A 26625-nucleotide genomic window follows, 5' to 3' on the forward strand; every position below is an offset into this window, starting at 1 on the left:
AGGGGGCGGGGAGTCTGTTGAGGCTGGGGAGGGGAGCGGGGAGCAGGCTGACCTGTCAGGGCATGAGATGGCACTATGAACAGCTGAGATTCCAAGCAGCTGACACCTACACTCCTCTTCCACCGAGAATGCTACTGTGTCCCCTCCCCCACTGCCCAAAAATGAAGATTCAGGAAACCTTTGGTAAAGGCGTTTCCCCTGACTGAGACTCCCAGCCCCAGGGAGCATGGCCCAAGGGAGGTTGTTCTAAGAAGAGCAAAGCCGAGAGAAGAGAAAACATCTTCGCAGTCAGTCATCTACCACACCTGGCCACATACTGCCACCCTCAGGGACCTTAGAGGGGGACCAAGGCAGGCAAGGTCTTCAGGTTTCACTCTCCCGGAACCATCACCTGAACCCACCAGTCCTGAACGGCCACCTATTGCCTCTCTCAGGCAGTCTCCCTGAAGACTTAAGAATTCAAGAGCTGCTGCGTGGTGGTGGCACATGCCTTTAATCCAACCACTAAGGAGGCAGAGGTAAACGGATCTCTAGGCCAGCCTGGTCTACAGAGTGATTCCAGGACAACCAGGGCTGCACAGAGAAACCCTGCCCCAAACAGCCCTCCCCCACTAAAACCAAACCAAACCAAAAACCAAAGAGAGTTCGAGAGCCAAACCCATGCCTCCTGTCAGGAAATCAGGGCTACCTGGTCCTGAGACCCACTAAGGGCAGTCCACTAGGGCCAGGGCTTCTGAGGCTGCTGATGGCTGGACAAACCTAAGTAGCCCCTGGGTCGAGCCCCTGAGCAGGAAGATCCTGGACACACACTCCGTTCTTTCACTCCTAACGCCTCCCCAGTCATTCTGGCCCCCCTCCCCAAAAGCTGGTCTTGGAGTTCAGAGTGTTGGGGTGCCTAGGGCTTCCCACAGTACTAGACGAGGGGTCCAGGCTTGCACCGCACCTCCCAGCCCCCATCCTACTGAGAAAAATCCCAGAATCGCCAAGGCCAAAGGTTCTACCACTTCCTCTCCAAAACCAACCATCCTCACCAGAGTCTGCCGTCTGTCTTCCAGGCCGTGCAGCTATGAGTCACTCACCAGCTTCTTAAAAGGGACTCCAATTTATTTATTGAAAATATCACAATGGCTGGGCATGTATCACACGCCTTTGGTCCCAACACTTGGGCGGAAGAGGCAGGAGGATCTCTGTGAGTTCAAGGCCAACCTGGTGTACAGGGTGAGTTCCAGGCCAGCCAAGGCTACACAGTGAGACTCTGTCTTGGAAAACCAAAAGAAAAGGAAAGATCATAACACACAGAATGCCAATATCCCTCCTCATAAATAAAGGTTCTGGATAAAAAGACACCGTTAAAATGAAGGAATGCTATAAAACTGGACAGTTCCCAGCTGCTTTAAGCTCTGGGTTTGCGCCTGGAGGAGGACTTGTGCTCTGGGAGAATACAACATACTAAGCCTTTCTTACTCTGGCTTGTGCTTTGTAATGGAGACCCTATGTCTCCTAAAAACATTCCAGAAAAACATGGACTCTATTTTTTCAGCAATGCTGGCCCAGAGAGTCCCTCTGCCTCCTGCAGCGGGGGAAGATCTACACTCACGGTCTCACGTCCACCATACCTGAGCACACCCAAGCTCCCTCCCCCTGTGCGTGATCTCATTCGAAGCCCAGTCGATCCTACTGAACACTGCCTGCCTCATGAGGCCCTGGAGGTCACCGCTGGCTCAGGTGAGACACCAGGTAGACCAGGCCCACAAGCAGGAGGCCACGAACCCCCAGCATCATGAGCAGGAAGAGCAGGAGGATAGAGGTCACAGGCTCTACCACGTGGTTCCCAAGATGCCATTGTGGGAAGCCCATGTTCACCAGCTGCCGGTTCAGGTCACTGAAAGGAGATTGGGCAGCACCCAGTCGGGCACCTGCCTGCTGCTGGTGGGGTCCAGGGCCCCCTGGAGGTGCACTGTGGCCTCTGTTGAAAAAGCCCTGGAAGATGAAGACAAGACAAATGAGTCTAGAGGAAGCTTCCTCGGAACTGAGGCACCGACCAGGAGACTCCAGGCTGGGCCCCGCCCTCCCCCATAACCATCCTACAACCGTGCTTCCTTCCTGGGAACAACCAAGGCACAAAATCTCAGAGCCTATGTTCCCCTAACCATGCCTGGAAAAAGGCGGCCAGGATGGATGGGAAAGGAGGGGGGAGGGGAGAGAGGGGGAGAGGAGAGGAGAGAAGAGGGATGAGGCACACACAGTAGTAGGAACTCTTGGGTCGGCACTCTCTCCATAATGAACCAGCATCTCATCTCCATCCCATCTTCTAGAGATGCTGGCTCCAGTAGCATTTGCAAATCCCACCAAAAGAGAGTGAGTCCCTAGGTTTGAGGTCTAAGGGGGGCTCCCTCCCCAGAAGGCAGGAGCCAGACAGTAAGTCCATTCTTACTCTGCTAGACACTGTGGAGAGAGCTTCAGACTACATAGAGTAGTGGGCCTCAACCTGTGAGTCGTGACCACCTTTGGGGGGTCAAACGACCCTTTCACAGGGGTCACCTGAGACCGTTGGAAAACATGCGTATTTACATTACAGTTCATAACAGTAGCAAAACTGTAGTTATGCAGGAGTGACGAAAATAATTCTAAGGTCGGGGGGTCAGCACAAGATGAGGAACTGTATTACAGGGTCACAGCATTAGGAAGGTAGAGAGTCACTGCTACAGAAGGTAAGAAGGCAGTCTGAGACTTCTGGGAGTTGGGACCAGCCGCTACCCTTCTCTTCAGGATGGAGACCTACCTGCCGGGGGCTGCTACTCCTCTGTTGGGTGGTAGTCCTCACTCGGGGGTCATCATCCTGAACGATCTCCCCATTGGCCAAGATCCTCACCATTCTCCCTAGACGCTGTGAATTTCTGCTGGGCTGGACCTGCAATAAAAGCTGATTGTTGTCTAGAGACTGCAAACAGATCTTTCCCCTGACCTCAAAGGGCCTGCTACAGATAATGGGTTAATTGAGAGAGGATGTTTTTCAGTGGCGGTCATATGGTGACCCACCCTTGGCAGGTGCTTGTCCTATTAATGAAAACAGGTAAAAATAATGCAAGCAAGGAAGGGGGAGGGGGAGGGGAGGTCGGTCCCAGGGCCCTGGCCAAGTGGTGCACACCCATAATCACCACATAATCAGGACTCCAGGAGGTACAGACTGGAAGGTCAGGGGTTAAAGGTCAGCTTCAGCTAAGTGAAACCCTGCCTCAAAAAAGAAACAAGAGGGAAGGCAGTATTTTGTATGCTAACTTAAAAAAAGAAAAGAAAAGAAAAGAAAAACAAGAAACGGGGTTAGGGCGCGGTTTCCAAGCATTGCCAAAAGCCAAAAGAGCAAGGGCTAAGGATCTGTCTGGATCCCCTAAGGTCACCACCCGGTGGCAGAACCCGGGGCTGGGGAGGGCGGACCTCCGCTGCAGAGGGCACGCACCCCCCCACCCCGTCCCATGGCTGCAGGGTGCACCCATGCTAAAGGACGAGGTTCATCCCTCCCACCTCACGGGGTGTGAGCTGCAGCTGCAGCTCCAGCTCTGGGGGACCCCAGCTTTGCAGCTCTACCTGCCAGGCCAGGCCCTGTCACCCAAGGAGCTCCTCCGTGCTCCTCTCAACGCTCTACCTGCCGGGGCACCTAGGCAGGCTGGGCCAGGGGAGGAGCGCAGCGTGGAGCGCCAGGGTCGCGGTTCCGCGCGGCGTCATCCCGCAGGCTGGGCCACCCGTGCCCCTGCAGCGCCTCGGTCAGGCGTGGCTCCAGGGCCCGCAGCGGTGGGGAGGGGCGCGGACCCGGACCCGGCGCCAGTACCACCCACCTGCGCGCACCGCTCTCCGGGCTCGGCGTCCAAGGGCGGCCGCTTCCTCCCACCTGACCTCACAGGAAGCGCGCACCGCGGGGCGAAGCCCGGCAGGGTCCCTCTGCCGGCTGCCGGGGGAACTGCAGCTGCGCAATGGGAGAGGGAGCAGGAGGGAGAAGGGAGGGCGAGGAGTTAGTTGCGAGACTAGGGAAAGGAGAAAGGAGGAGGGAGAAGGATTGGGATGGGGAAGAGGACAAGGGAAGAAGAAATCACATAAAAGCCCAGGACCGGGATGTCTCGGTTGGGACAAGAGAAGTAGACCGGGATGTCCCGTTTGGTGGAAGAGAAGTAGGCACAAACTGAGCCTACAGGTTTACAAATCTGCTCAGATCTACCCAGGTAACTCTGCCAGTGTCACTTGAGAAGGACCCAGCCCTGTCCTTCAGGAGCTCTAAGCACCCAAGAGGCCACGAATCATAGGGTAAGTTCAACCAATTTGCAGCAGGCTGCTCTAAGACAGTGTTTGAGGCCAGATCATCAGATTAATTGTTGACCTCCTAGTGAGTGGGGATGTAGTGGGGAGGAGAAAAGAGGGATAGACAGTCTAAGGAAGGCAGAGACAGGGAAGAGAGAGGGGACTGGAGGGAAGGAGAGAGAGGGGACAGGGAGAAGACTGAGCTTCACAGCCTGATGACTTGAGTAGGATAACTGGAACCTGTGTGGAGGAAGCAGGGGGCCTCGCTCCCTTACAACCCTCCGACACTATGCTGGTAGGAATCCCGAGACAGTATTGCTACCTCACAGGGTGGAAATCTAGGTCAGGCATCTCGGGTGCTGGCTCTTCGCACCGTACTTGCCCTGAACAGGGTACCTATCATCTAAGTCTTGCTAAGTAGCTTTCCTAGCTTTCTGACTGAGAGGAGCAGTCTCCCTGATAGCTTATACTGTCCACAGAGGCTGCTGATATCCTTGCATAAAGAGAAACCAGAGGGTCCCTCCAGTTAAGGGTTGTCATCCCCCAGCTCCCAGGGGCCCAGTGTGCCTGCTCCACTCTTGACTTCAAAGTCTTGTTTTTGTTTCACACTTGATGTCCAGGGATGTTTGCTGTGTTTAATAGAAGAACAGGGGGGAGTGCATCTACCCCATCTGGCTGATGCAGATTTTCAAGCTTAAGAGTTACAGTACCGAAGACACTGTGATGGGGACACAAGGACTCACAAAACAGCAAGCAGCACCAGAACGAACCTAACTGGGATTTATAATGAGGTGAAAGTATAGAAAATTAAGAGCAACCCCTCTCCTTTCTTCTTTTAGACAAGATAGCACTGGTTGGCCTGGTTGGCTCCAGTCCCCACAGTGGTGGGAACACCCACCTGCACTGGTGGCTGGCTTAGAACTCACGGAGATCCGTTTGTTTCTGCCTCCCTGAGCTTAAAAGTCTGTGCTATCGTGCTCAGCTGGAATCACCTTTAGTAGTGACAACTAGGTCTCTATTTATGAAAATCTTATTCCCCATTGTTATTGACCTAATTATGTAAGATAGAACAAAGACTTGTCTGTAATCTCTGTGACCTCAGAGTTTTTGTAACACATTATTCATGTCAATTGTAAAGAAAATGGTCAATAACTTTAATCTTGAATAAAGCCCAATGGTAGAGATTTTGCCTAGTATATGCAAGACCCTGGAGCAGCACGAAGAAGGTAGGGGAATATTAAAATTAAGAATTCCTTTGACCTACTAATAAGATACATTTTTTCAAAAAAGATACTATCTTTCTATGAAGCACACACTGACCCTGAATTCAAGATCCTCCTGACTCAGTCTGGGAATACTGGGATTACAGTTGGGCATCACCCCCAGCATAAGAAACTTTTTTTCTTTTTTTTCTTTTTTCTTTTTTTCAGAGCTGGGGACCAAACCCAGGGCCTTGCGCTTGCTAGGCAAGCGCTCTACCGCTGAGCTAAATCCCCAACCCCAACTTTTTTTCTTTTAAAGTAAAATGGCAAACATCATTCAAAGAAAGTCTTTTGCAATATATAGTGTAGTGGTTAGTTTTAACTACTACTACAACCTAGAATCACCCAAGAAGAAAGTTTTATTAAAGAGTTATTTAGGGGGCTGGAAAGATGGCTCAGTGGTTAAGAGCCCCGACTGCTCCTCCAGAGGTCCTTAGTTCAATTCCCAACAACCATATGGTGGCTCACAACCATCTGTAATGGGATCTAATGCCCTCTTCTGGTGTGTCTGAAGAGAGTGACAGTGTACTCATACTCATACACATACAATAAATAATAATAAAAAAGAAAGTGTTTACAAGCAAATAAAACTAACTGACATTTAAAAAAAAAAAAAGAATCATTTAGATCCGGTTGGCCTTGGTGCTTGTTTGTAGCAAATTGTCCTATTGATTGACCAAGCCCACGGTGGGTGGCACCACTCCCTTGGCTGGACCCCCAGCTGTATAAAAGTAAAGAAAACTAGTGTGTGTGTGTGGGGGGGGATATATGAGCAGCCAGCATGGGTGCCTCGGTTTCTCTCTGCTCTTGATTGGATGTGATGTGACTACCACAGACCATTTGAGAAAACCAATAGGAACCTCGAGGGAATTGTACGTGGATTTGTTCCTCTTTGCATCCCTGTAATAATACGACTGAAGGAGGGAAATTCAGAGAGAAAGGATTTATTTGGGCTCAGGGTGGAGAAGGCTTGATAGCTGGAATTCCATCTTTTGTGACCAGAGTATGGGACTCTTTTTAGATGGCTCTAACCAGGAGACAGGGGCAGGAAGTGGCGCTGGATTAAAACCCTCAAGTCCCACCCCCGATTTACCCACTTCCTCCAACTAGGCCCCATGTCTTAAAGGACCCACAACCTCTCAAAGCATCCCCACCAGCTAAGGACCAAGCATTCAAATTCTTAACCTATGGCGGGCATTTCACATTCAAACCATGACAATGAGCATCTGTGTTCTTTATGATGCACGCAGGACGCAGGAGTGAATGGTCATGTATGGCAGGTCATGTACACGGGTGTGGTTTTGTAATGGAACCTGGAAAGCAATGTAAATGTCTCTCAAAGGAAAGCTGGTAAGGAAAGCGTGGGGCGTAGCACGGTGTAATACAGTGCAGGGCGGGAGCTGTGTTATATAAATTCAAATCTGTATGTTTATTCCACACAAATGTCTCTCAAGCGCTCTCTTGTGCCAAACTTCCAGGAACTTTCCTAGGCTGTGATTCTCAGAACTGGGGCTACACTTTGCAGTCCGCATGGCCTCTTATTTCATACTTTACCATCGAAGTCCAGGTGACATTAGGGACAAACTCTCACTCTCCAACCTTATCAGAGCTCTAGAACCATTGTTCTTGGAAGCCCCCAGACCCCCTTTGGCTGTGGTTTCTGGAGTTAGGCCTAGGTCTGATTGACCCCAGGAACTAAGGTGGCCCCCTTTCCTACTCCAGAACTCAAAAGAATGGACAGAAATGGGAACTGAAGTCAAAACAAAACAAGTCACGTCTACGTTAAAGACTCCACAAGTTTGAGTCATTAGAACTTTGTGATTGTAGGGGGTTAGAATGTTACAAATCCAGAGCCAAAGTATCTTGGGCAGTCTTTAGTTCCCCTTTAATAGTATTCATCGTGTCTGACCTAACATCTTGTGGATATCAGGTAAAAACCTTTAGGAATGTATTAACAAGCTACGAGCTCCCACCCAGCCAAAAGCTAAGCCCGTCAAAAGGCAGCATCGAGTCCTATAACAGAGATCACCTCGGTTTACTGTAACCCCCTGATGTCTCCACCAATGTAGCTAGGAAATCCCTTGATTTATGCCTCTGTTTTTTGTTGTTCTATAACTGAAGATGTGGAACATGTCCCTTGGGGTAGCCTGAATCCACATCCCCAAGATGTTGTCACTCATAAGTGACTCCAAGATGATGTCTCATATTCCCCTAGAGTGAGAGCTGTGTTTTGAGCCCACAGTTATCAGGTTGTGAGGAAAGAAGGGCCAGGGGGTGGCAGAGCCAGCCTTTCATCCAGTCCTCCCTCAGACAACGAAGCAGAGACAGAAGGGTGGGGGGTGGGGCGAGCGAGAAAGCATCTGATAGCAAAGAATGAGGCTTGCCCGGCCAATGGCTTTTTGTGGGGTCTTAATTAAGCTCAGTGGCTCCATTGTTCCTTTCGGGATGAAACATATGTTCAGGGCCTGGCTGAGGTTTGGGACCGGAATTTCAATGGTGCTTGGCCCTATGGCCTACCAGGGGAGGGGGGGAGTGGGAAGGAATACACTGTCATAAGCCATACAAGGCTCACAAACTTCCCTAGCCCCAGGTCTCACCTCCTCCTGGGGCAGGTTATAAACAGCCCAGTGTGGGACAAGCCTGTGCCCACAGCCCACAATGGGCTCAGTTGCCAAATGTGTGCCATTCAGATGAGGTTGAGAAAATCGGTTCCAAGATAGCCACCGCTATGAGCCGAAGCCATCTTATATGGCTGTTTGAAGGGATTTGGAGAAACCACGCAGGGAGTTAGGCACAGGATCCTTGAAGTGTGAAGAATGTTACTGCTCTATCTCCCGGAGAACCACTCCTTCTACTTCAGAAACAAGACTTCTCAGTCAGCAGAGCAAGAAAGTAACCAAATGGTGCTATCAGTCACAAGGGGCGGTGTGCTCTCCGCGTTCCTGGTTCAACCTCTTAACCCTCGGCTGTGGGAGAGACTATACCATATTTTTTTTTCTTTTTTCTTTTGTTTTCCGGAGCTGGGGACTGAACCCAGGGCTTCGCGCTTGCTAGGCAAGTGCTCTACCACTGAGCTAAATCCCCAACCCCCTATGCCATATTTTGGGCTCTGATTAGGAGCATAATTGCTTTCTGGAGGACCCTACCCCAGACCTTCCAGACTGTTACTACCTAATTGGTGTTGTATCTGTGTCTTTTAAAGTCCATTCCATTGTTCTACCAAGCCAGATACCTCAGGCTCATAGGAGACATGCTCAGACCAAAGGACTGTGAGAAAGGGGCGACCGTTACACTTTCCTGTCTGTGCCGTGAGTTCCCTGGTTGGAAGCAATGGTAGGTGGACTCTCTGGACTGTAGATGAGGCGTTTCGTTAGTCCACAGATGGAACTTTAGGGGTAACATTACATGCACAAAATGCAAATCCATAACCAGAGGTGTCAACTCCGATAAGGTCACAGTGTTGCCCCTTCTGTAAAGAAGGTCCCAGTGCAGCCACCCTGTCACCTAGCCACTGGTTGGTCAACCCAGAAAAATGGTGCAACTTAGTATTGATCGCTGTGGCTGGCACTCAACAGTCACTGTGGCCTTGGTGAGTGGAGGTCATGTTACTGAGCAAGTGTCTCCCCTTCCTTCATTGTTCACAGGACCACTGAGAAGTGAAAGCCGAGGGGAAGACCGTCCATTTGCCGGGCAATCCTACCTACTCGGTTACAAAGTAACTAACTCAGTAACCTACTCAGTTACAAATGTTTCTCTCTGTCATCTCTGTCATCTCTTGCCCTGCCTCCAGTCACACATACATCAAACAGGTTTTTGTTGCTGCTGTTACAAGGTTTCTTACATACATTTGACAAGTTGAAGATTTTGCCCTTTAAGTTCCCACTCGATCATCTGCAATTCTTTCTCAAATCCTTTTTGAGAGATAAGTCCAGAGGTCAAGAGAGAACAAAGTAATCCAAAGTGAGAGGAACTGACCCACTCTGTTCTGGTAGGCTTGAGATGGAGCAAGTCACCCTTGGGCCACCTCTGTCTTTACATGAGACACAAATATCTGTGTTCCTTGTTCATTGGGAGAATTCTAGCCACACTCTTTTCCAATTGTGTTTCTCCCAAGTCCCTGATCATTGAGAAACACACACACAGACACACACACAACACACACACACACACACACACACACACACACACACACACACACACACACACACACACCAGTCCATGAGTCAGTATATTGCCACCCACCTGGGCATTTTTCCCTTCCAAGCAGAACGGTCAACCAAGTGCTGTTGCCTGGAGTTCTTCCAACTGTAAACCTTCACCAAGATCTTTCAAGGTGTCCCCAAAGGGTGTTATAATGTTACAAATGTCCATTTTCCAGCTGAGTTTGCACAACACACAGAACCATCTTTTTTTGTTTTTGTTTTTGTTTTTTTTTTTCTTTTTCTTTTTTTTTTTTTCCTTTTTTTCGGAGCTAGGGACTGAACCCAGGGCCTTGCGGTTGCTAAGCAAGCGCTCTACCACTGAGCTAAATTCCCCAACCCCTTGTTTTTGTTTTGTTTTGTTTTGTTTCTTTTTTTACACAGAACCATCTTTAAGACAGGCATAGTCTTCTCTTTCTGTCAACTGGTCACCATGAGGCCATAGGTGCATGCTGGTTGAGGGAAGGCATTGGAGCAGGACCATGCACCATGGATATTTGGGCTATTTCTTCATGTAAGTTTCTTGTGCCCTCCAAATCTGCTCAGGCCTGATTAGGTTCATAGTGCTTGCATTTCTTCAGGGATTGCTCATCTGTATACCCCACTTACTGGCTTGGTGGGTCAGATAACACCTAGCAAACGGTGGGCCATTGAGCTCATATAATATTCTAGTTTACTTCCTATTTCTGTGATTGAAAAACAGTTCTGACCAAAAGCAACTTGGATGAAAAGGGACCCATTTGGCTTATATTTCCGTGCCATGATCCGCCATTGAGAAGAGTCAGGGTAGGGACTCAAAACAGGAACCTAAAGGCAGGAACTGATGCACAAACTATGAAGGGATGCTGCTTACTGGCTTGCTCCTCCATGGCTTACTTATTCTTCTGGACTACCCAACGCTGAACCACTTACCCAGGGGTGGTACCACCCAAAGATGGTGAACCCTTCTACATCAATTCTTAATCAAGAAAGTAGCCCACAGACTTGTCTACCAATTGATCTTACTTAAAATTTTCAATTAAATTTTCTTCCTAGATGGCTAGTTTGTGTCAAGTTGGCAAAAAACTAACCAGCATCCATGGCAACTTGGTAGCTAATGGGCAAGTGTTGAGTTTCCACTAAGGACCAGCAGCAGGCCAAGAGCTCTCTCCTGAAGGGAGAATTGTCATCTGTAGACACTCCAATATCCATGGGGCCTCTGCTGTGATTCTTCACCTAGAGGTACCTGCTGAAGACTTGAAACAGCATCCCTGCCTATCACTGAGAACCTGCATACTCTCGGGTTTCCTTATAACCCAAGAAGCAGGCCAGTGTGCATAGCATCCTGGACCTGGTTTAGGCCTCACTCAAAACTAGCAGCTTTCCAAGTCATTGGGAACATGGCCTGGAATATCAGATCCTCCATAGTCCACAGGCCGATGAAGCATTGTGCTTCTTTCTTGGTAGCCGAAGGGAGCAGGCGTAACCTCAGAAGGGCTATCTCTGCATGTCTTGCACCACGGACTCTTAGAATATCTAACAGGGCATCTTTCATCCCGATGCTTTACCAAGTCGAAAGTGGCTGCTACCTCCAGTTCACGGTCCAATGGACATAATGCCATCAATGAGATGGACCGATGGGACGGATACCTTGTGGAAGAGCCAGGCCATCAACATCCCTAGGAACTAAGTTATGGCTCAAGTTGGGAGAGTTAATACAGCCCTGGGATGGAGCTGTAAAGGTGTGTTGCTGGAGTTTCCAGATAAAAGCAAATTGCACCCACTGGTCTTTATGAACACACTTGCAGGGAAAGCCATTTGCCAGAGCTGTACGTCCAGGGTCAGGGATGTGTTAACCTCCTCAAGCGGAGAAATCTCAGCAGGTAAAGCAGATACAATTGGAGTTGCTACATAATTGCGTTTGTAAGAACCAACTGTCTGCCTTCTACACAGGCCAAATTCCAGAGTTAAAGGGAGATGTGACGCATCTTTCAAGTCCTTCGTGGTACACCGATCTCTGTGGTCTCTCCAAGGAATGAGCTGTTGTTCTTGGTTCACTATTTCCCTGGTGGGAGTAGCTGGTACAGATGGCTTAGTGTAGCCTATACTCACTCCAGAACCTTCACTCCACAGTTCAGGGAACCAGTATGGGATTGATGCTAACTCTTGAATACATCTTTCCCAATTATGCATTCTGAACTAGAAGAACAAGCACAGGACAAATCTGGGGACCCACCAGAGTCAGACCTTAGCTAATACACCGTGCCTCACCCCTCCATAAGCCTCTATTTATGGAGCCACAATACTCTTAAGGTTCATGCAGAACCAACATCACTGGAAAACCATCCAGTGTCCAGGAGGGCCCCAAAGGTCTGATTCTTTGCTGGGATTCCCCCCATCGATGTACAAGGCTGAGGTCCCCTTGGGGGAAGGACGGCAAAAGATTAACAGGAACTTGTTGGCAGTATACCAACTTGGTCCTTCCTCAGCAGGGCCTGGCCTTCTTTTCATTCAAAGATCTCTGGGTCTAGAAACCAAGCCAAGTCCTGGGATTGCTGAGAAGCCATGAGTCTCGCTGCTCTGAGTCAAGGGAGCCCCTATTCATTAGCACTAGGGCGTTTCTGTCCATACCGATGGAATGAGAATTGAGTAGACTTCCTATTCCCTTCTGGGGACACCATGATTAATTAGCCAGTGTCATCTGAGTCAGGCCATTACTGATCGTTGCTCTGCCCTTTGCTCCACTGAGTGATTGAGTGCTGCCACTTCACTCCCTGCCACTCCGGAATTTAATTATACCATTTATATCCCCCACATGACTGACAGCGGTTCCCATGGTGAAGGTCTGGTGCACAGAGAAGAGTAATAACCACTCTTCAAGGATATGGGTGCTTCCTTAGGAAGCTTGTCCTAACTACACAGGACACAGACACTACCTCTGCGTCCAACATGATGTTGCAGAAGATCAGGGGGAAGGATTGTAGGCACTGACAAGTCAAGGCTGCTAAGAAATGCTGCCTTCAGGGCATGGCTATTGTAGCCATAAATGTACAGCAGCTATGGCTACTGTACAAGACACACACACACACACACACACACACACACACACACACACACACCATATAGGAAGGGAATGGTAGTGTGAGTTGAATATAATCATGCTGCGTTCTATACCTGTATGAATCTGTCAAAAACCAAGGTAAATGGCAAATGGCCCCAGAACTATTCCCACCCAAAATCCGTCGGGGTTGGGGATTTAGCTCAGTGGTAGAGCGCTTGCCTAGCAAGCGCAAGGCCCTGGGTTCAGTCCCCAGCTCCGAAAAAAAAGAATAGAAAAAAGAAAAAAAGGTAAATCTACACCAGCATCCCCATCTCTTTGAGCCCCCCCTTTTTTTTTAGAGAGAGAGAGAGAGAGAGAGAGAGAGATATTCACTATGCAACCCTGGCTGTCCTGGAACTCAACATGTAGATCAGGCCAGCCTTGAGCTCATAGCGATCTACCTGCCTCTGCTTCCTGAGTGCTGGAATTAAAGGTGTGTGCACCACACCAGGCCCACAGTTGGCCACTTTTTGGTAAATATGGCTGTTAACCTCATAAACTGTTGGTTCCTCTTTCTTTTCCTCTCCTCCTCTTCCTCTTCTTCCTTCTCTTCTTCCTCCTCCTTCTCCTGCTTCACTCTGTGAGCTACTACATTAAATCCCAGTTTCCTGCCTAATGTCCCATTCATCCATAAACACGACATGACCTAATTTAATTTTATATTCCTTCCACCATTATCCCACACTCTTAAAATCTATTTCCACACGAGCTCTCCCGTTGTATAATGAGAAAACTCAAGGTTCTCTTTGGGATGACAGTGAGGCTCACCTCCAGAGGCCTGTGGAAATTTGACTCAGGTTCTAGATCTAGAGGCAAGATGAATGGTGAGTGTGGGTTCCCGGGAAGCCAGCCTTACCTCACCTAAACCTATGTTGGGGAGGTCACGACTGTCTCTATAAGCAATACCAATCTATTCTCTGCATAGCCCTGGAGACTATCGCCTCAGGGGGTGGGATGGGGATAAAGCCATAGCTAAGGGTATGAAGGTTACTTACTTTAGCGGAATAAAACCACTAGAAGTGAGGAATTCAGGGGGCCAGCGAGATGGTTCAACAGGTAAGAGGGCTTGCTACCTAAGCCTGGCGACCCGAGTTTGATCCCTGGAACTCACACAAAGGTGAAGGTACAGAGTTAACTCTACAGAGCTGCCCTCTGCCCTCCACATAGTCTTCTTGGCATGTACCCCTACACACAAATAAGTAAATAAATAAAATTGAAGGGTTCACTTTCCTCTGCCTCACCAGCATCTTCCCACACATTTCTACCCCAAATTAGTAGATCCCATTCTTTGAATCAGTGTCCTTACTTTAGTAGCCATCACACTTTAGGCTGAGACTTAAGCTGTTGCCATTTGATCATTCGGCAACGTCAGCCCCGTGACTACATGAACCCTACTTTGGATCTTCTAGGAATGAAATATCACAATATTACATATGGCTACTGCTCCATTTCTGCCTTCCAAGTCTCATCCATGCAAAACGCATGCTATGGCATATGCCAATGAGTTTGGCGGTAACTGTGGTGGTTAGCATTGTGATGACGTCGACAGAGTCCCTGGGGAATGGGCCTCTGGGTGTCCCTGTGGGTCATTATCATCGTTGACTATGTCAACGAGTGTGGGACGACCCATATTCACAGTGGACAGTACCAACACCAGGGCAGAGCATCTCAGACTGAATACGGTGAAGGTGAGCTGAGCTTTAGTCCTTCATTGGTCTCTCTCTGCTTCCTGCTTGTGGGTGTGCTGGGACAACTGCTTCAGGCTCCTGCTGCCTGGACTCCCTCACAATGATGGACTGCATCAACCATGATGGAGAATAAACCCTTTCTCCTTTAAATTGTTTTTCTCAAAACATACATGTATATACATATTCACACACACATACACATATGCATAATTAGATATATGCAACAGGAAAGGTAACTAAGATAGACAGCGGATCAGAGCTTTCTGCCAGTCAAGAGGAGAAAAGGTTCATTTTCCATTTGCTGTAAGAATACTCTGACCAGAAAAGTAACTGAGGCAGGAAGGAATTATGGAAAACATCATCCACTTCACCTTAACCTGAGACTCCCCACACTGGGCTGGAACTCTCAGAGATTCTGTGAAGAGATGAGTCAAGCCCTTCTCCTGCCTGTTATAGGTGTGTTTTATTTAAAGAATCACATTCCCATTAACTCCAACAGGCAATGCTTTTGGCCATCTTGCACATGAATCTTCCAGTGGCCTGGCTTAGTCCTGACCATACACCATGATCTCAGAGCTCTATATGCTGAGAGAATACAAGTCTGATGTGGAAATGCCTTTAAGTGGCTGGTTTTTTCATGGGAGAAAGAAAATGAGCAGAAGGTATACACTGCCTACCCCAACACGAGCAGATGTTCTGTGGTTCAGATTGAACTGTGTATTTCAGGACAGGCGTGGGCGTGTGTGCCACTTTAAGAAATAGGATGAGAGGGTTTTTTTGGATCACTTTATTGGGTTCTTATATCTACCATCCTTCCAGCCCTTCTTCCACCCTATCTCTTCCAACCCCACAACACAAGGTGGGAGAGAAAGAAGCTGAGAGGGAAAGGGGTTATAGACCTAGGGTGTTGAGTTCCTTAGGACAATGTTGTTCTTTGTCACCAGGATATCTGATTTCTTCTTCTAGTCTCTTTGCTCAAGACCATGTGACAGCACCAGGAAACAGCCACAGCAATAGTAGCCACCACCACCACTGTCCCCTCTTTGAAGTATGCCCTGGCCCCTCCAGGGTCTCTGACATTTATACCCTCTGAAAAGTTCCCAGAATTCCCAACATCTCATAGTCACAGAAACTATCTGCAGTTGGCAAAACCACACCCCTGCTAGAGCACAGAGCAAATCACAATCACCTGCTGTGAAGCAACCTCTGAACCCACACCTGGGATTAAAACAAAAACCATATCCATATAACATAACTGAGTTTTTAAGGAAATCAAAATTCTCACTACAGAGATCCTGTGTAACCTTCCCCTACTCGCTTCTGGCAGAGGCATTGCTCCAAGCTATTGTACAGTTTCACACCAGGTACCTGACATGGGTACAGTCAAGATTCAGAACACTTCAGACCACACAAGGACTGCTCACAAGGATTGCTCACAAAGACTGCTCACAAGGATTGTTCACAAGGACTGCTCACAAGGATTATTCAGGACTGCTCATAAAAACTGCTCACAAGGATTGCTCACAAGGACTGCTCACAAGGATTATTCAGGACTGCTCATAAAAACTGCTCACAAGGACTGCTCACAAGGATTGCTCACAAGGATTTGTTCACAAGGATTGTTCACATGGACTGCTCTGGGATTGCTCACAAGGACTGCTCACAAGGATTGTTCACATGGACTGCTCACAAGGATTGCTTCAGGATTGCTCACAAGGATTGTTCACATGTGCTCACAAGGATTGCTCACAAGGACTGCTCACAAGGATTGTTCACAAGGACTGCTCACAAGGACACAAGGACTGCTCACAAGGATTGCTCACAAAGACTGCTCACAAGGATTGTTCACAAGGACTGCTCACAAGGATTATTCAGGACTGCTCATAAAAACTGCTCACAAGGATTGCTCACAAGGATTGTTCACAAGGATTGTTCACATGGACTGCTCACAAGGATTGCTCACAAGGATTGCTCACAAGGATTGCTCACAAGGATTGTTCACATGGACTGCTCACAAGGATTGCTCACAAGGACTGCTCACAAGGATTGCTCACAAGGACTGCTCACAAGGATTGCTCACAAGGACTGCTCACAAGGACTAGGACTGCTCACAAGGATTGCTCACAAGGACTGCTCACAAGGACTGCTCACAAGGATTGCTCACAAGGACTGCTGCTCACAAGGATTGCTCACAAGGACTGCTCACAAGGATTGCTCACATGGACTGCTCACGCTAACCTATTTTGTATGTCTACATCTTTTTTTCAGTTCAGGGATATTGTAGAGCTGTCCAGGTGGCTCAGGAGGTAAAAGCATTTGCCACATAAACCTGGCACCCTGAGTTCAGTCCCTAGAATCCATTTTTTTAAAAGCCAGATGCAGTTTCAAGCCAGATGCAGTTTGTCAAAACCCAGATATATCACTCCTGGGCCAAAGAACTCTCTACCTACCACAAGGACACTTGATTAACTATATTCATAGCAGCTTTACTCATAAGAGCCAGGAACTGGAAACAACCTAGACGTTCCTCAACCAAAGAATGGACAAAGAAAATGTACCACATTTTCACTAAGTGGAGTATTACTACTCATTCATTTAAAAAACAATGACATGACATTTTCAGGCAAATGGCTAGAAATGGAAAAGACTATCCTGGGTGAGGTACCCCAGCCCCAGGAAGACAAACATGGTATTACTCACTTACAAGTGGACATTAGCTGTAAAGAACAGCCATGCTGCAATCCACAGACCCAGAGAGGCTCAGTAACAAGGAGGATGCCAGGAAGGACACGTGGATCTCCCTGGGAGCAGGCCAAAGAGTCAGAGACAGGGACTACTCTTAGGAGTCCCACGAGAGGTCAGGTATGGGGGTTGGGAATGGAGGCAGAGAGTACTGGGAGAGATGACTGGAAGGGGGCATTTCCGGGGTGAGGTAGAAACCTAGGGTAATGTGAACTCCTTGGAATCCTCAAGGGCAGCCCTAGTGAAGACTCCTAGGTGCAGAGCTTGGACCGGCCATCTTCTGGAACCAAGCAAGGCTTCCAGTGCTGAGTCTGGGACTCCCTCCCAGCCACAAAATCTTCAGTTTGTGCCTACAAGATGTGCTGGGGTAAGATGGCACGGAACTTGTGGGATTGGCCAACCAATGACCGGCCCAACCTGAGACCCAATGCCATGAGAGGGAATTCAGGCCTGATACTGCTTAGATGGCCAGGAACCAGAGGTTGGAGAGCCCAGAGACCTAGAATAGAACCAAATATAACTGCAAATAAATAAATAAATAATTGAATGAATGAATGAATGAATGACCCCCTATACACACACAGTGAAACGATCCCTAATAATATCCTCCTATACTCATAGGCTGGAAGCCAGCATAATTGTCATCAGACAGGCTCAATCCAGCAACTGATGGGAACAGATGGACAGACACCTGGTCAAATATTAGGTGGAACTCGGAGAACCCTTTGGAAGGGTGGGGGGAGGACTATAAGAGCCAGAAGTTCTTGGGGACATTCCAAGAACATCACCCAAAGACTCAACCAACCAGGGCTCTGTGAGCCCCTATGACAATCAGGGAGCCTGTGTGGGTCTGGCTTAGGTCCTCTGCATATGTTATGGCTGTATAGCTTGGTGTTCTTGTGGGAGAGCAAGTCCCACAGTGGGAGTGGGGCCTGTCTCTGACTCTTTTGCCTGTTTTTTGTTTGTTTGTTTGTTTGTTTCTCTTCTATTGGTTGCCTCATCCAGCTTTGATATGAGGGTATGAGCCCAGCCTTACTATAACTTGCTAAACCATGTTTGGTTAATATTTCTGGGAGACTGGCTCTTGTCTGAAGGGAAGTGGGGAAGGAGCGGACCTGGGGAGAGGGGAGGTTGGGGTGACTGGGAGGAGAGGAGGGAGGAGGAACTGCAGTTGGGATGTAAAATATGAGAGAAGAATAGAAAACACAACAGTAACACTCCCATGGGGAAAATTTTAAAAACAAACAGATGCAGTGGTGTGCATCTGGATTCCCGGACCCACACCTTAGAGCAAGATGGGAGGCAGAGAGAGAACTTTGCCAGAAGCTTGGGGGCCAAGGAGCCTGGAGTTTGCCAACCATATAAAGGAGAGACCCTGCCTCAAAAAATAAGTTGTTCCCTTAGGTATGTCATGGCAGTGAAACAACTGGGAACAGCCATATTCAGACATAATTCAAAGTACAAAGTGGATATCTGTAAGTCCACACTAACATAAATAAACCACCAAGTCTGTAGGCAATAGGGAGGTGGATATTTTTTCTGTATTGAAGAATTCCGAGTAATTACATATTAGACATTTGGTTTTTCAGGAGAAGAGATGTAATTCTCTGCTCTTTAAGTATGGTTGGTTCTTAATCACACACACACACACACACACACACACACACACACACACACACACACACACACACACACACACAGAGCCCTGGCTGTCCTGGAACTCCATATGTAGATCAGGATGACATTAAACTCACAGAAACTCTCCTGCCTCTGCCTCCCAAGTGCTGGGATTAAAGGCATGTTTGATCATACCTAACCCCACCCTCCCTTTTCTTAGGTAGAATCTCTTGTAGCCCAGGTTGGTCTCTAACTCACTGTTTAACGGAGAGCAGCCTTGAACATGACCTTCCTTCCTCCGCCTCCAGAGTGCTGGCAGGCAAGCATGTACCACGTGCTTGGGTTTACACGGGGATCAAACCCAGGCCTTCATGCATGCCGGGCAGGTATTCTAGCAACTGAGCTACATTCTCGGCTTCTGGTGAAATGTTTCTAAAGAGTAAAGCATGGAAGGGGAAACAATGGGTAAGCATTCAACAGTTGAGAACCCGGAAGACAGAGGAAGAGGAACAACCTCATTAGCAAGTCAGTCAGCGACACAGGAGTACAATGTAGCAAGAACCGCAAGGGATACAAGAGGAAAGGATATATCTCAGACCCATAGAAAGCATCCAGCGTTCATTCATGACCCAAACTCTACGTGGGGCTGGAGATGGCTCAGCAGTTAAGAGAATCTACTGCGTGATCAGAGAAGCGCGCAACTCAGATCCCAGCACTGACATGAGACATCTCACAGACGCCTGTAACTTCAGCCCCAAAGACTCCAACACCCACTTCTGGTCTCTGTAACTTCACATACATTGTACACAGTCAGACAGGCAGGCAGGCAGACAGACAGACAGACAGACACACAAAATAAAATAAATATATTTTTAAAATCCTCTCAGTGAATTAGAAATTGAAAGAATTTTCTGTAAGGGTGAAGTCCTTCTATGAAAATCACAGATGGCGTCATACTTTGTGGTGAGAGATGAGAGCCATGGAAAAGAAGTAAAATTACCTGACGACTTGGTTGAACAGCACATATAAGTGCCGTGCCCCCATGGGAAGTGCCGTGTGAGATAGAGGGAAATGGAGAACTTAAGCATGAATGCAGGGTTCTTGGTATTTCTATAGCACTTGGTGCATCACAGGCCTTTGTGCTGGAAATAAACTTTCCGAAACGGGCTGATATAGGCTACAGCTTTCTCAGACTGGGGACTGCAATAATAAACTTTACCTATGACCTGGAATGTTTTATACATACATACATACATACATACATACATACATACATACATACTACATATATGATATAGATATGTGTAGGGTGTGTGAATATGTATGTGAATGTGTGCATAGACCCAAGGCTCTTCTCAGGAGTCGTCTTCAATTGCTCTTCATCTTATAGAGAGAGACAGGATTAACTGAACCCAGAGCTCGAAATATGGCTGGTCTGGCTAGCCAATTGCTCCAGGGATCTCTTGTCACTGCCATCTAAGGGCTGGGATTATAAGCAAGCCACCAAACCCACCAGAATTATGTTTCGCTGATCCAGTAAATGGGTTTTCTGCTGACTGCCTGTATGACAAGTGCCCTCACCACTGGGGGATTTTCCCAGCCCTCACAGAGCTATTGTCTCAGATAAACAAGTGTCCAGCTTGTTTAGAAGCTTCTCCATGTTAGGACTTCTCAATGTGCGGTCTGTATAACTGGACAGTTACCCTAACTCTGTGCTCACGAAGTCATAAAGGGAGATAGGACATCTGAGACTTATCTGTTCCCTTCTCTAAGGAGATCACACGGTCGTTTCAAGTCAGGGACGATGTCTTTACAGACAAGATTCTCCCTTTTGTACCATCTTCGTCTGCTGAGAATGGCATGGGTGCCAAGAGCTGGACACTTGCTTTTCCTAATTTAAATCATGTTCCTTAGCTCTAATTCCTGGAGCCTTGGGGAACAGCTGGCCACCACCTTCTCATAATGGCACTTCATAAACATTTATGGGACAGAAGGAACATGCATGACCAAGGCAACCCCATGCCTGTGCATTGATAAGACCCGGAGCTGCCTGTGCTGACTGCATTTTTTTTTTTTTTTTTTTTATAGTGATTCAGGGCATGGGGAGGGAGAGGGAGAGAGAGAGAGAGAGAGAGAGGGAGGGAGGGGAGGGAGGGAGAGAGAGAGAGAGGACGAGCGTGAGCCATAAACATGGGAGGAGGGAAGGGAGATGGAAGAGGAGAAAGAGATTTGATCTGGAGCTGCCTGTGCAGACTGCTCTTTCTATACAAGTGTCTGCAAACTACAACCATAGAATTCAATCAAGTCATATGGAGGTGTCTCAGAGCCAAGTATGGTTTCCTGTGAAGCTAAATGGGCGAGCACACAGCATCAGGTGACCTCCTCTGTTAGTCTTCACCTCCTTTCCCTGGTATTACCCAGCAAGGATCTAAGAAGGGTTGGTTTTAGCGTACTCTCAGAAGCAGGACAGTAACCAGAGGCAGCCACCTGGCTACTTGGCAGAGAGGCAGAAAGATCACAAGTTCAAAGCCAGTCTGGATAACTTAACAAGCTCTTGTCTCAAAATTGAAAAACAGAAAAACAGGGGGCTGGCGCCAGAGCCCTATGGTGCTTCCCCAGCACAGGGACGGCAGGACTAGGCGTGGGTGAAGGAGAGGCTATGCCAGGATAGAAGAGTACAGAAGCCCTCAGTCTTGGCGTCATGGAAGTCTCATCCTTTCTCCAGAGCAGTGGCTCTCAGTCCCTAGTACTGTGGCTCTTTAAATACAGTTCCTCATGCTGTGGTGCCCCTGCAACCATGAAATTATTTTTGTTGCTACCTCATAACTATGATTTTGCCCCTGTCGAAGAACTGTAATGTAAACAGATGATATTTCTGATGGCCAGGGGACCCCTGTGAAATGGTCTTTGACTCCCAAAGATTGAGAGCCACTCCCCCAGAGCATTGATGAGGTCAAGAAGCTCTAGAACGCCTAAGAAGAGGCAGCTTCACCATTTACTGTTCAAAACCTCTTCCATTCATGGTGCCTATAAAACCCCAATGGAGACTTGCCCACCTCCAAAAGGCCCCAAAGAGTGGAGAGATGGAAATTCTGGATGCAGGCAGTGGGTGGGGCCAAGAGAGCAACACAGTGAAAATGCCCTGCTGGCTAACTGGAATGGACAGAGAAGGAGGAGCCTTCCAGTTTTGGGTACTTTGGCCTTAACTGATTATATGAGCATCTAAGAAGATGACCCGCCTCCCTTAAAATTCCATATAAATAGTACTGTTACTTAGCACTGGACACTATGAATGGTCTGTTACTAAGTCTGAGTGGTATGAATAGTACCGTTACTATGTATTAAGTAGGAAGCTCGGCTGCATCCCAGCCTGCTGCTTCAATACTGGGGAAACCAAGAATTGACTGTAATTTTTTATTTGTATTGTTTTACATGTATGGGTGTTTTGACAGCATGGATGCCCGCTGGCCATATGCATGCAGTACTGGCTGAGGCCAGAAGAGGGCGTCACACTGACTCTCCATGAGATCGGAGGTGCAAACAGTTGTGTAACCTGAGTATTGGGACTGAACCCCGGGCTGTGTGAAGAAGCAGCCAGTGCGCTTAAGTGCTGAGTTCCAGCTCAGCTTTTTCTAACAAGTGCTTTACTAGTATGCTTTAAGTACTAGATTCAATAGCAAGAACAGAAAGAAAGGAAACTAGCATACTTTTCTCTAGAAACGGGTCAGAGAAGCACCCAAGAGTCATTTCTATCTGGGAAAAAAAAAAGGAAACTAGAAAATCTGGCACCAGGAGATACTGCCATGGAGTGGCTCTGGTGTCACGTGTGTGCCAAGGGCTGAAAATTGGGGACCAAAGATGGCTTTCTAAGCACCAGTGTCAAACTTTCGCCTGCTATCCCGACCACCGTGGCTCTAGTCCTCAAAACTGCTGATAAAATCATTGGCCAGAAATACAGTTGGTGAAAGGGACACTGGGTGTGTGAGGGGAGGGGGACCGTTGATCTCCAAGACTTGTGAACTTTGTGTGGAAGGAAATGTCACAAAGTATTTCACCCACAGCTTCCTCCTTCAGTAGATAGGAGACCAGAGAAGAAGCACTGTGCCCATCATGACTGGAGACAGTGGCGGAGCCAGATTTACTGACTGGCGCTGTGCACACGCACACGCACCCCATCCATACACACATGGTAGGCTTCTCACTGTATTTTGTCACCTAGCCCAGGTCTGAAAACTTGCAACCTCGCAGAAAAGTGACAATTTCGAGAGGTATGGTGTCCCTAGAACCCTGAGTCAGGAGGGGGCTAGAGTTCAGATCCTTTCCTCTCAGCCAGAGGGTCCTTATCCAGGCAGCCATAAGGTGAGCATTCTGAGTCCTCCAAGGAAGCTCGCTCACCTGGCTTGAGCGCTTCATAAAAAGGTAGCCATCAACTTGGTGAAGCTTAGAGGTAGTCTCCCACCTCCTCTGGCTTCCCTTGTTTGTTTTTGGACACAGAGAATCACGCAGTCTGTTTATTTTCCCAACCCGAGCAGGCGAGGAGAGGGACATATGGGCATTTGCGCTCCGCATCTGTGTCCCCAATTGCAGTTTCTGTGGATGCTTGTGTGTGTGTGTGTGTGTGTGTGTGTGTGTGTGTGTGTGTGTGTGTGTGTGTACGAGCACGTGTTTGGGACCAGGCGCTGGGAACAAATGTACATCTGTTAAAGTTGACAATAAAGTCCTAGAGTAAAGCTGCCAAGATTGGGGCGTCGGGGGACGGAAGACAGGGGGTGGAGGAGAGCTGGAATCTCAAAGGCGAGGCCAAAGCGCCAGGCCCAGGTATTATGTGGAGAGAAGGTGAGGCGAGCAGCTGCTCCTTCTCGCCGGGTGTGTATGGGAGCGAGGGTGCGCGTGCGCCTGCAAGGAATACCCAGGAGCTGCCCAACATATGTCGCCACAAATCACGGTATCTGTCCCTCCTCCCGCCTCCCACTCCCCTGCAGCTCCTGACCAAACGCAGAGCTGGAGAAGGCGCTGAGAAGAGGCACGAGTTCAACAGGTGTCTGGGTGCGCAAGGCACCTTTTCAAGCATTGACAGGCGCGGCCGGCGACAGCAATAATGTGGACACTTTGTTTCCTGGCTCGGCGGTGCGAGCTGTGGGCGCCCGGGGGGAGGCGGCTCCAGGCAGAGCGGGGGATCTGGAAATAAAGACCTCGGGTGCTCCAGAGCGTCCCAGCCCCTCTCCTCCCTTTGTTGGAGGACTCCCTGGGCCGAAGCTCCCTCGTGCGCTCTGTGGGGTAGCATATGGCGCCCTCTCACCTACCCTAGAAAAGGAACCAGCCACTCATTCAAGAGCGCACGAGCTCCCAGGGCCCCCGGAGGGGGGAGTCACTAAGGGAATGGCCCCTCTCCTAAAGCCTGTGAGCTGCTCGCCTTATCTGTCCCCACCCAGCCTCCACCATGCTCTCAGCTGGCGCAGCAGCCGTTGGGTGGGGAGCAATGCGCTGGGCAGCAGCAGCCAGCGGAAGCGCCCCAGCTCCTGGCAGATGAAATATGGGGTTGGTGAGCCCCTGGAGACCATATGCTTTCAATAAAAGAAGACAAATAGGATTGAGATAGGCCTTGCAGCCAACCTGTTATAAATGAGTGGCAATTGGGCCAATGTACACCGGGGCAGGGCCCCCGGGGGGAGGCCCGCACAGTGCCAAATCCATGTGTCAGCCTCTAGGACAGGTGTGCCCAGGGGCTAGGGGCCAGGTCTCCCCCCCTCCGGGTTTATCACGGCAAAGGTAATATTGTGCTAACTATGAGTAAACAGTCATTGTGAAGACCAAGGAGAGTTTATCAGAGGCGAACTAGTTGGGGGGGGTGGCTTAACAATAAAGTTGTTCGCCTTAGGAGCAGGTGATGGCTGGCTGCGCTGACTCCCGCCAGAGATGTTTTCCAAAGCATCCCGCTTTACACTCTCTTGTAATTATTTATTAAACGAAATCTATTTATTATTATTTTAGCAAACACTGGAGACAGGTGGGGCTTTCTTTTCGTCGTCTCCTTTTGTTTGAAGGGCTGTTTGAAGTGGCCAGTCTCGGTCCCGGCAGCCTCGCTCGCCAGATTTTTGTCTTCCTCTCTTTCAGGGCCAAAGCGAAGGCGAGAGAAAGAAGCCCCCTCCTCTGGCAAGCCATTAGCTATTCAGCTTCCCACGGGGGCCCCCCTCCTTGCTCGATCCTCAAAGAGCCCCCAGGCAATGCTAGCATTACCCCCTCCCAACGTCAAGGCGCTAGGGCCAGCGGCTGCCTAACCCTCGATACCAAAGTGCTCACCATCTCCAGGCTTCTGACTGCCGCCTGTCTCTTAGGACGCCTCAAGCCTCCAGGCAAGCCTAGGTCAAGCAAGGTAGAGGGGCTCAGGGGTCTTGGAGGCCTCAGAGGCGCTGGATAGATGACCCCTCACTGAAAGAACAGGCTGCCCGGGGGGCGCAGAGTGTGATTTGACAAACCCAATTGGTGCGCACTGCGTAGTCATCTGCGCCTCAGCCTCCGCCTCAGAAGGCTCAGGGATTAACATTGCAGAGGGATCTGTGGGTCCCCTGCAGCTAAGGGAAAGATCCTGAATCTCTAAACTTCTAAGACTCCTGGGCATTCAGCTTGTTCTTCACTAAGAACAGCGGGGAGTTTAGACATTTTTCAGACAGCGCTGTGCGCTCCTGACTCTGTCTTCTTTTTACGCAAAGCAGCTTCTGGCAGCCTAACTACAAGCACAGAAGGGCCCCTGAGCCGGAGAGATGTTGGAAAGTCTGCACAAGATGGTCTCTGCCTATTAGAAACTCCTGCTAGAGCCCCCAGAATTCTTTCTGGCTCGGGAAGTTGTGCGTTCTAGCCAAAGCACATTAGATTCCTGGGGCAGGACCCAGCCAGGACGAGTCTCCATTTCAAGTCAAGGGGCAGACGAGAGCCATAAATGTAGGCTGCTCTTCTGAGACCCAGGTTACGGTCCCTTACAACCTGAGTCTCCCCCCACCCCCTCCCGAGCCTGGTTGGTTTTTAGAGCCCTGGGGATAACTTTTCAATCACTTTCCCAGGTTCTCCTTTTCAGAGAAATAACTCAAGCAAGGCTGTGGTCTGGGACAGAAAGCAGAAAGGTCTAGCATGTCTGATGCTGGCTTACTCTGGCTAGGAGGGCAAGTCATTATTCTTTCCCAATCTGATCCTTCCAGTTTTCAAAGATTCAGAAGGGCCTCTGTTCTCTGCATCTTAGGGTCTCTCATTCCCCCTCACATCACTCCAAATCACGCTGTCTGAAGGGGTGGGGAATCCAGGTCTCAGAGACTTAGGCTCTGAATTCCTCATAGTTCTGATAGGATTTGCCCTGTGACCTTGGGCAAGTCACTTCCTTCTGGGGACTCAGCTTTTTCATCTATAAAAAGGGCCTTAAGTCTCCATTCCTGGGACCAGAAGATACGCTTGAAGCAAGGCATGACCTAAAGGAAGACCTACTAGCAGGAGATAGAACTGGAGGACCCAGCTCGTAGGAGCCTTGCTTCCAGATCCAATTTTTCTGCAGTGGGAAAGTAATTCCCTCCTCGCTCAGGATCATTTAGAAATCCGTAGAGAAAGTGCCAACTGCTCCCATCCAATCCTACAAACCCCTCCTGCTGAGAACCAAGCAAACCATCCTCGGCACAGGGGAGTTTTGTACTGCTCCCCCCTCTCCCCTGCAGTCCAGGCAGCCAGTGGCCATCATAGAGTCAAGCCACACACCTACCTCGACC

General features: G+C 48.9%; 1 protein-coding gene across 3 annotated transcripts; it reads right to left on the reverse strand.

Moving 5' to 3' along the window:
* Nucleotides 1-477: 477 nt before the first annotated feature.
* Nucleotides 478-3930, reverse strand: Fam241b (family with sequence similarity 241 member B). Of its 3 annotated transcripts, none has more exons than XM_032888876.1 (3): nucleotides 3834-3930; nucleotides 2783-2911; nucleotides 478-1980 (listed from the first exon to the last, which is right to left on the reverse strand). In XM_032888876.1, exons 2-3 carry the CDS (start codon nucleotides 2873-2875, stop codon nucleotides 1711-1713), a joined length of 363 nt encoding a protein of 120 aa, XP_032744767.1. In that variant the 5' UTR covers nucleotides 2876-2911; nucleotides 3834-3930; the 3' UTR covers nucleotides 478-1710. The 3 variants fall into 3 exon arrangements, with proteins under 3 accessions (XP_032744767.1, XP_032744769.1, XP_032744768.1); XM_032888878.1 differs by lacking the exon at nucleotides 3834-3930 and adding an exon at nucleotides 3644-3827; XM_032888877.1 differs by lacking the exon at nucleotides 3834-3930 and adding an exon at nucleotides 3586-3827.
* Nucleotides 3931-26625: the final 22695 nt, after the last annotated feature.

This window comes from Rattus rattus, chromosome 18 (assembly GCF_011064425.1).
Source record: "Rattus rattus isolate New Zealand chromosome 18, Rrattus_CSIRO_v1, whole genome shotgun sequence".
Taxonomy (NCBI): domain Eukaryota; kingdom Metazoa; phylum Chordata; class Mammalia; order Rodentia; family Muridae; genus Rattus; species Rattus rattus.

Bases quoted from the DNA above. Each gene is read 5' to 3' on its own strand.
- Fam241b (XM_032888876.1), bottom strand. From the start codon at position 2,875: ATGGTGAGGATCTTGGCCAATGGGGAGATCGTTCAGGATGATGACCCC. The intron at 1,981-2,782 runs GTAGGTCTCCAT...TTCATCTTCCAG, and splicing joins GGAGTAGCAGCCCCCGGCAG to GGCTTTTTCAACAGAGGCCA.